Genomic DNA, 10,309 nt, shown 5'->3' with positions numbered 1-10,309 from the left:
ATATACTAAGCCATCTTGTATGAAGAAGTGGGGTTTACCTATGAATGCTCATGACCTAATACATTTGTTAGTCTTTAAGGTTGAGCAGGACTGCTTGTTATTTCCAAAGCTACAGGCTATCATGGCTACCCCTCTGAGACTACGTAAATACTGTTAGTTTCTGAATTTGCTGTGTTAGACAACAGGGCCTTAATTTAAAATTTGCTTTAAAAATATGTTATTAGTGTGTTGCTGAAGATTATAAAATCACATCTCTGAAAAATCAACATCCCCCTTCCCTCCCTCCTGGGGCTGCTGTTGGGCACCAGTTTAAGAGTACACTTGAATCTCTTTAATCCAACAAACCTGGGAATTAGACTATGCCAGACTATGGAATTTTCCAGTTCATGGGTATTTGCATTAGTGAAGGGTAAGCAAAATCTATTCCTAAAGAGTGTCTATATATACAGACTATTATAGAGTGCGGAACATGTATAACACATAAGATAAAACCTTAATGCGTTGTATTTAAACTGTTGTTTTGTTTTTATTATTGAACATAAGTAATTAAACAGAAAACCATAATTGTTGAGTCCTCTGTCATTTCTCATGTTTACAAGTTAAATTTATGCTAGACAGTACAGTTCGTATACTTTTTGTTTTGTTGCACTGTATTTAAATTTAACTTTGTTTTTCTTATCGTTACGTAGGTATAGTAATTAAACAGAAAACCAATGGCTTAAAATTGCACATTATAGTGCTTTGCTGTATCTCCTTTGTTCACATGATGTATTTGTGCCTGACACTACATATGCTTTTTGTTTTAAGATAAAAACATTTTGCAAGTAAGTGAATTTTTATTTAACTTGTAACATACACAGCAGTACATACAGTAGAAACACTTATCTGTAGAAACTGAGAAACACAGTACAAATAAAACAAATGAAGAATACATTTAAGTACTGTCCTATGTAAGGTAACAGCTGACTGCAAAAATAGAGTAATGTTCTGTAGTGTGTCATACAGGAAGTGTGCTTGCATACAGTACAAATGAAATTGATGAAAAAATACTGCAGTACAGTAATATGGTATGTACTACCAGTGCTGTCCCGGGCAGGGCTGGGGCAACCCCTCATAATGCAGGCCCCACTCCTTCTCTTCTCTGCCCCTCCCTCCCATCCTCTTACCCCTTCTCCAAACAACTGGGCTAGGGATTACCTCGGGCAGGCTGCAGTAGGTAGCAGCACCACTAGGACTCACCTCCTTTTGGTCCCCTCCCCACACAGGCTGCAGGGAGTGGAGACCCCTTCCTGTTGCTGTGAAGGACTGGGGCTCAGTGGGCCACGAGGGCACCTGGGGGGGGGCACAAGGGGAAGCAATCCCTGGTACTGCCACCATGTCCTGCCCTAGGTAAGCCTCCCCTTCTCCTTCACAGCATGGTTTGTGTGTTCAATCCTTGAGGGAGCCATTTAGGGATCTGGGGCAAATAGATTTAAAAAACAAGCGGGGGTGGTGCTTGGTCCTGCCAAGAGGGCAGGGGACTGGACTCAATGACTTCCCAAGGTCCCTTCCAGTTCTATGAGATGTCTGTGTGTATCTCCATTGCTGGAGCAGCTGCTGTGGGGATCCCAAAAGTACACTATCCTAGGGACAGGATGTCTCTGTGTACTACTCTGTGTACTGCACAATAAATGAATATAGAATAATATTGTACAGCAAGGTGTTATACAGAACTTGTGCTAGGTATTTCATCATCGACAGCTGAGGATGAAGCTTTTGGAATATTCGTCATGTCACGTGTTTCACTTACATTCTTAAACACTTCCATCAACTGTGCCTTTTTCGTATATTTTGGTTTTTCACAAATTAGCTGATTTTGAATCATCTAAATATTCATAATCTGCTGTTCACTTATGAATTTATATTGCTCAAGGCCAGCAAGTAGGCGAGTTGTAAGTTTGATGCATTCATCAAGCGAAATTCTTTCTTTGGCCATTATGTGGTCATCTTCATTTTCGCTGTCGTTTTCATCTTTATCCTTATTTTTCATTTCCAAAATTTGCTCATCAATAAACTGATGGACAATGAGAGCATCTTTGTCTACATCAAGCCACTGCTCAATATTTTCCGCATGTAATTCTTTTAAGTCAGGTTTGGAAATGTTTCTAATATATATTCAACCAGCTCGTTCACCAGCTGCTTCTCATGTGAGACACCGAACCCTGTGAAGTCTATTTCACTGCTATGTTCATCTTCAAACACTAATTCTGGCCAAAGTTTATACCATGCCTTCTTCAAAATTAATCTTGGAATGCTGTCCCAAGCACGTGCAAGTCCTCAGATGACATCCTTCAAATTATATTCCTTGTGAATTTTAATCACTGATTTCTTACTGCTTATATCACTCAAGAATGTATGCAAACACTCAGACCTACATCGGCACTTCAGGGAGTGTAATGTACCTTGATCCTGGGGCTGAAGTACTGAAACACAGTCAGAAGGTAGGAAAAGCACAAAGATGTTATCTTTCACTAAAATGTCTGTTTTGTGGTAGGCTGAACAATTGTCCAAAAGAAGTAAAATCTTGCAATTTGTTCTATCCCTAGACTATTGCAATGTTGACAAGCTTGTGGCACAAAAGTCTTTTGGAACCAATCTGTTAATATCTGTGCAGTGATACAGCCATTTTTGTTGGCTTGGTATTCCACAGGAAACACTTTAATGCCACTGAATGTTCTTGAACACAAGCTTCTTCCAATCACCGGCAACTTTGTCTTATATGTTCCAGCTGCATTCGAACAACCTAACACAATAACTCGCTTCTTTGATTTCTATATGCCACTATGAGCATCGTCTTCAGTAGCCAATGTTTCCTTGGGCATGCATCTCCAATACAATGCTGTTTCATCTGCATTGTATACTTGTTCTGGACTTAGTTTTTCATTTACCACTAACTTTGAAAATTCTTTAATAAACATTTTGGCTACTTCTTGATCAGCAGAAAGTCTTTCACCAGCCCCACTGTTCAGAGTGATACCATGCCTTTTTTTTGGAATTTGTGAAGCCACCCTTGAGAATATTCACATTCAAAGGGAAGTTGAAGTTGTGTTTGGAATATTTTTGCCTGTTCCATAAGCATTGGACCCAAGATGCTAAGTCCTTCACTTTGCCTTAGCCGAAACCACTGAATTAACGCTGTATTGAGATCAACACTCTTCCCTTCTTTCACGTTCTATGGTTTTCCATGCCTTTTCTTGATCCACTTCCCACATAACATTTGCACAGTTGCTCTTTTTGCTTTTTGATATTGTAAACGGTAGATGATCCGACACCATAAACTCACACAAGCTCCTCACTGATGCACCAGCATCCAGCTTCTTAAGTAAATCCACCTTCTCCTGTATTGTGAGAGTTTTGTGACGTCGCTTTGCTGCTCCACCCTCACTGTGGGGTTTAACTTGATGTTTAATGGCTATGATGAGGGTATATTACACAATGTTGAAATGCTACAGAAGTAATAATGCTGTATGTCAGGGCTGCAGAAGAGTTTTTGGTGTTGGGGCGCCACAGACCCAGAGAAAAATTGATGGAGGCCACACAAAAGTATGAAGCCAAACAACAACACAAACAAACCTAACTTAGCCCCCAAGTGAGGAGAGATAAAACCCTCCCTCCCTCCCTCTCTGGTGTGTCTCCTGAAGCAAAAAAAAAAAAAGAGAGATGCTTACCTCACTCCACTTTGTGCTCTAGCAGGAATGGGTGGGAACTGGGAGAAAGGGGTCTGGGAGGAAGGGAGGGAAATTTTCGGAGCATGCTAGGGGTTGGAGTTGGGGGTCTATGCTTGAGGGAGATGTGGGTGAGGCACTTGCCTGACACCCCACTCCCAGAGACTCATGTGGCTCTGAGTTTCCTGCTGCTCCCATTGACTACGATTCCCAGCCAATTGGAATGGGGCAGGGGGATGGGAAGCCTCCAGACAAGTATTTGCTGCGCTGCTGTTCCTCCAGCTGGAGAAGAAAGGGCAATGGCAACATGCACAGCTGCTTCCTCTTCCCTCTGCCAGACAGAATCCATGCCTAGAACTGGTCTGTGAGGCTTCGGGCTCCCCCCTGCGGCAGGGAGCTGGAGCTCACACCCCACCCATGCACAGGGCCAAACCTTGGGTTTTCTCATATCACAGACACTCAGATTAAGGAGGTTCAAGTGCAGTGCATGGGGCCTCAGAAATCCTAATGACATCCCTGGAGGGAGTGTTAAGGTAAAATCCATTGATGTTTGTTCTGTAATCCCATGATGAGAGCCACAGAAGTACTTAGAGAGAAATTTGGCAGCTCAGATAATCAAAGTTACATATCTTCTGTAAATATATGGAATAAGATGCCTGACTATCCCCATGCCAGATGGCTTACCAGACTTGCAGGATGCTCTACCTTCCCTCAGTTCTTTAAAATCAGTATTTAGAGAAAAGCAAAGAGAATGAAATTGACCAGGGCATGCATCTCCGATATAATGCTATTATGAATGAAACTGACCAGGAGGTTTGGCTTTTGTTCAGCAGGGAGAACTGTGAAGTTGACAATGGATCGAAACATCACCAGCAAGATGGACAGGACAAATACAATGAGCTCCAGGCGATTCTCTTGCAGGATCCCTCTGGTCACATAGTACACGCAGAATACTGAGAAGGAGAAAAACAGGTCAGTAACCACCTGGACTGAGAATACAGGGGGGCATATAGTCTTGACAAGTGCTCCATTTAATTTTTTCCATCCATGTGCAAAATAAAGTTTATTTGCAGATGTACACCTCCATTAGAAACACATGCTGCCAGCTGTGGGTGTGGTGGGTGCTTGGCAAATCAGCTGGGTGGCATTTGAATCTCTCCTGTGTAGCTTCCTAAGCACTCAGCACAGTCTTGACATCAACACAGGTCTTGACACCGTATGCAAATGACACAATGTGTTTAACATGCAACATGCAAGATCCATTTTTTGGCTTGCCTTTCATACTTCTTTAAAGTACTACCCTACCAACTCCGCAAAACAATTAGCAGCTTCTATTAATTAGTATTTGATTTTTTTTTTGTTTGAAGAAAACCAGCAAAATCAATTAACCTTCCTAATGAAAAGAACTGAGGTCTGTAATTCTATGGCTGGCAAGGAATTAACCACACACACCCATACACGCTTGTATGTCGACAGCATTGCTCAACGGAATAGCTCTAAAGCAGTACTGATGGATTGTTGCTGAAAGCAGCCAAATGGATTTGACAACAGTCTCTGCTGGGTTAAAACATTGGTGCATATCTATCTTAGCAACTGTACATAAGTCCAGGTGCATGACTGTGTATAAGCCCCCTACTGGTCACACCTAAATCAAGTGTCTGAAAGCAAGTAAAGGACTAATAAACTACCTTACACCTATGGTTGCCAGCTTTCAGGATTGTGCTAGGGTCTCCAGGAGTCAAAGATTAAGCTTTATTTAAAGACTGTCACGTGATGAAACCTCCAAGAATACATCCAACCAAAATTGCCAATCCTACTTATACCTGAGGGGTGTGGATAAGCATGGCCCTGTACCTGTGCCAATCTGTAGTGTAGCTGGCATAAGGTATGTGTATCTGGTTGCAAGTTTCAGTAGTTCTTTACCTCTCTCTGTTCCCGCTTCTGCAGCAGAATTCTCCCACACAGAAAATGGGTATATAAAGGTCTTTATGATTTAGTTCACATGCAGAAAAATGAAACATGGTTCTACAGGTGGAACCTCTGTAACCCAGAACTCTCGTTGAGCAATGTCCATAATCCAGCATGATTTTAGTCAGCCAGACAACCACTTATCATGGGTGTGGCCAAATTTCCTAAGGTTCTATAAAGTTTGTTTACAGCCACCAGTCCTGACTATTTGTTCTAGGCTGTTATTTAGCTTTAATTTACCCCTAAATGTCTTAAGACTGCTTCTAAACTCACACCCTCCTGTTGGGAGGAAGGGAACGTTGAAGTGGGGTGCTTATTTTGAAGCTGCCCACATCTACATGGCCAGTCTCCATGTCAAAGTCTGCACTTGGAAATTTGCATGGCTGCCGTTATGCTAATGAGGTGCTGAATATGCATGTTAGTGCCTCATAAGCCTGCTTTGAACTGCCTCATTACCATGCTGCCTTCAACAGGACGGGGCAAGTGTAGAAGAAGCTGCTGAGCCCAGTAAGCAGTGGAAGTGTTGGTAATGTGATAGACAATATTGACCTCTTTGGTCTGGCAAATTCTGTCACGCGGCACCAATCAGGTCCTGAGGGTGCAGGATGAGAGAAGTTCAACCTGCACTAACAAAGCCGGCCATGACAGCCATTATCCTGTGATTAGATGTCCACAGCCCCAAACCTTGACAGGTATGAACTGCAGTGGAGTTTAATGTTCTTATCTAGCTGCTAAGTGCAGATGCTGACAATAAACAATTAAAAAGAATGGCCTTCTGCCCCACCTCAAAAGCAAAGGCTGAATAAGTCTTTGAGAGAGAGAGAACTTCCTGAAAGAGAGATCTGTAAGCAAGAGTGCCTAGTGAAAACAAAAGATTTGCATTGACCTTATTCCACAGCACAAACCCAACCCTAAAATGTTAGCCCAGTGGGGATGCCCTGTTATAACTGTCTGCAATGTCAAAAACAACAAGCAATCCTGTGGCACCTTAGAGAGTAACAAAGGCATTAGGTCATGGGCTTTCATGGATAAAACCCACTTCATCAGATGGGTGGAAATAACAGAATCACGGGTATGTGTAGCAGAAAAAGAAGGAAGTTACTTGTCATAAATTAATGAAGCAACTTAAGCTGACTGGTTGTGTCTACACTAGCCAAAAACTTCGAAATGGCCATGCAAATGGCCATTTCGAAGTTTACTAATGAAGCGCTGAAATACATATTCAGCGCCTCATTAGCATGCGGGTGGCCACGGCACTTCGAAATTGATGCGGCTTGCCACCGTGCGGCTCGTCCAGACGGGGCTCTTTTTTGAAAGGACCCTGCCTACTTCGAAATCCCCTTATTCATCTGAGCAGATAGGAATAACGGGACTTCGAAATAGCTGGGGTCCTTTCGAAAAGGAGCCCTGTCTGGATGAGCCATGCGGCGGCGAGCCACGTCAATTTCGAAGTGCCGCAGCCACCCACATGCTAATGAGGCGCTGAATATGTATTTCAGCGCTTCCTTAGTAAACTTCGAAATGGCCATTTGCATGGCCATTTTGAAGTTTTTTGCTAGTGTAGACATAGACACTGTGTTTCATTCATGGCATGTGATGCAGGAGTGCAAATCGCAAAGGCAGGAAAATTGCTCTTGTAATGTGATGGTCAGTTAAGATCTTTAGTCAAGCCTAGGTTAATGGTGCCAAATTTGTAAATGAATTCCAATTCAGATGTCTCCCTCTGTAATGGGGTGATAAAATTCTTTTGTAGAAGAATGGCTACTTTCAAATCCATTACTGAGTGTCCAAGGAGTTTAATGTTTGTAATGTGTGAATTGTCACAGGAATGAATAGCTAATGGCCTTCCACTAGGGAGAACAAAATCCTCCCAGTGCTAGGTAGCTCCACAAGCTTTTCCAACAGCTGCACATGGTGTGAAGGTCTCTCTTCTCAGGGACACAGGCAGATGCCTCCATGCCTTCTGAAAAAGTGGGGGCACCTCTGATTTCCCTTCCCTGCTGGGAACCAGAGCCAATGTACATGCTGCTGGGATCTGGCTGCCTGTGATAAGTAAGCCAGAAATATTCTGAGCCCAGTCAGGATAGAATCACTCCCCTTTTCACAACAGGCAGTGATTATATGTATGGTAGAATCTCAGAGTTAAGACCATCAGTGTTATGAACTGGCTAGTCAACCACACACCTCAGTTGGAACCTGAAGTATGCATATCACTCAGACAGCTGCAGAGATCACACACAACATAAAGGGAAATACAGCACTGTACTCTGTTAAATGTAAACAACTAAGAAATAAAGGGAAAGCTTTAAAAAATAACAAAATAAGGAAACTAGTTCTGTGCTTTGTTTCATTTAAATTAAGATGGTTAAAAGCAGCATTTGTCTTCTGCATGACATTTCAAAGCTGTATTATGTCAATGTTCAGCTATAAACTTTAGAAGAATCAACCACAATATTTTGTTTAAAATTAAAACATTTCAGAGTTACAATCTACTTCCCTTCCTGAGGTGTTTGTATCTCCAAGGTCCCACAGGGTGAACCGCTCTAGTCCGGCACCCTCGGGACATGACCCATGCCGAACGAGAGAATTTTCCATGCCATGGGAGGTCAATATTGTCTAGCAGCATTACCAACACTTCCACTGCTTTTAGAAGACATTTGGGGTAAATTAAAGCTAAATAACAGTACGGACCACTGAGAACCAGTACTGGTGGCTGGAAACAAACTTTATGGGACCATGAAAAACTTGGCCACTCTCATAAGTGGTCGTCTGGCTGACTAAAATCATGCCTGACCATGTATGTTGTCAGACGAGAGAGTGCCAGACTAGAGAGGTTCAACCTGTACTCCGTGATGTTTGCCACACTGACATCCAAAGGGATGTATGGGCAGTGATAGCCAAGCTTTCAGTCTACCAAATATGCATTCCATGACCATTCGGCAGCTACAGGGCGTGTAAGTGACCCCCTTTTTCCAGGGTCACTGAGGACAGGGAACGGTTCCATAAGCTACAGTAGGAGTGTGTATTTGGAGTCTCCCACGTACACCATAAAAACCAATATTGTTTCTGGGGAATTAAGTCCTTTCTTCCCCTTTCAAGTACAATCTTGATCTCCTGAGAATCCTAGTGCTCAGCAGAACCCCCCCCCCCAACTCCTCACACTATTGCCTGATGCCATTGCCCGAGCATCTAGAGCATGGTTTCCCAAACTGGGGAGGGTGCCCCGCTGGGGTGTGTGTGAAGAAATTCTTTGTGGGGGGGCGGGAGGGGGAGGCACAAGGCAATTTTCCCCACCAGAAGAAAAAGCCAGCCTTTGCTTCTGGCTCTTAGCCCCTGCCATTTTATGTGGGCAACCCAGCACAGCTGCTATAAAAGCAGGCAGCCAGCGAAGACCCACGTGGAGCTGTGTGAGTGCAGGTTGGGGAGGGGAGGAGAAGGATGGGGTTAGATGGGGGGGGCTGGGGGTGCCTGGTTTCAGGGAGGGAGATGGGGTGAGAGTGGGGGACTGGGGGTGCCTGGCTTTGGGGGAGGGGAGGGGCATGGGCTGGCAGGTGGGCAGCTGGCCCCAGCAGTGTGGGGTTTGGGCAGCTCAGGCTGGCAGCTGGCCCTGGCAGTGTGGGGCTCAAGTGGGCAGCTGGGGTGCCTGGTATGTGGGCGGCTGACCCTGGTGGTTGGCAGGTGGCTGGACCTAGTGGCTATTGGGCAGGCAGGTGGCTGCCTCTGGCAGTGTGGGGTTCAGTCAGCTCGAACAGATGGCTCTAGTAGCACAGGGCTCAGGCAGGTGGGCAGCTGGGGCTGCACCAGACACCCACAAGGGGCCAAGAGAAACTATTTGTACTTATTTTTAATTTTAAATAAAATTTTTATATCAAGTTTTTGTCTCTATTTTAAATTACAAATTGAATTTTTTGTTAAATGGGGGATTGGATGATGCTAAAGAAGAGGTGGGGGGAGCGTGAGGGTTTCTCAAAAATCAAAAGGGGGGCATGATGCCAAAAAGTTTGGGAACCAATGATCTAGGGCATGTGCTGGGTGGGGTGTAAAGTGTTGAGGGGCATGGAGCAGTAACAAGCACAGTGAAGCCGGGCTCTCTCTCCAGTGCTTCTCCCCAGGCTTCCCCTTGTATGCTGGCTGCTGCATCTACCACTGGAAAAGTGCTCGCTCCTGCTTCTCAGAAAGCAGCAAGAATGCAGGGATATTTTACTTCACATTGAGTCCTGAGGTCCTCATGGTAAATTCATTGTGCCCTGCCCACGATTGAAAAAACAGTTTTACTGCAATCAAACACTGAAAACATTCCTAAGGTAAGAACCACCCTAGGGCAGATACTTGAGGGTGGAACAATATGTAACACCAACACACCCTAGCCGTGTCTACATGTGCACGCTACTTCGAAGTAGCGGCACTAACTTCGAAATAGTGCCCGTCACGGCTACACGCGCCGGGCACTATTTCAAAGTTAACTTCGACGTTAGGCGGCGAGACGTCAAAGTCGCTAACCCCATGAGGGGATAGGAATAGCGCCCTACTTCGACATTCAATGTCAAAGTAGGGACCGTGTAGTCGTTGCGCGTCCCGCAACTTCGAAATAGTGGGGTCCGCCATGGCGGCCATCAGCTGAGGGGTTGAGAGACGCT

General features: G+C 44.3%; 1 protein-coding gene across 2 annotated transcripts in view; it reads right to left on the bottom strand.

The window, feature by feature from the left end:
• LOC142000988 (uncharacterized) overlaps window positions 1–10,309 on the bottom strand; it is a 34,505-nt gene that overhangs the window by 15,714 nt on the left and 8,482 nt on the right. For both annotated transcript variants that reach the window (XM_074975761.1, XM_074975762.1), the window contains exon 4: window positions 4,512–4,657. In XM_074975761.1, the coding sequence (XP_074831862.1) occupies window positions 4,512–4,657 (146 nt within the window). The remainder of the gene's footprint in view (window positions 1–4,511; window positions 4,658–10,309) is intronic.

Source organism: Carettochelys insculpta, chromosome 23, assembly GCF_033958435.1.
Source record: "Carettochelys insculpta isolate YL-2023 chromosome 23, ASM3395843v1, whole genome shotgun sequence".
Classification (NCBI taxonomy): Eukaryota; Metazoa; Chordata; order Testudines; family Carettochelyidae; genus Carettochelys; species Carettochelys insculpta.
Note: the sequence above shows the minus strand (reverse complement) of the source record. Positions and strands in the feature narration are given on the sequence as shown.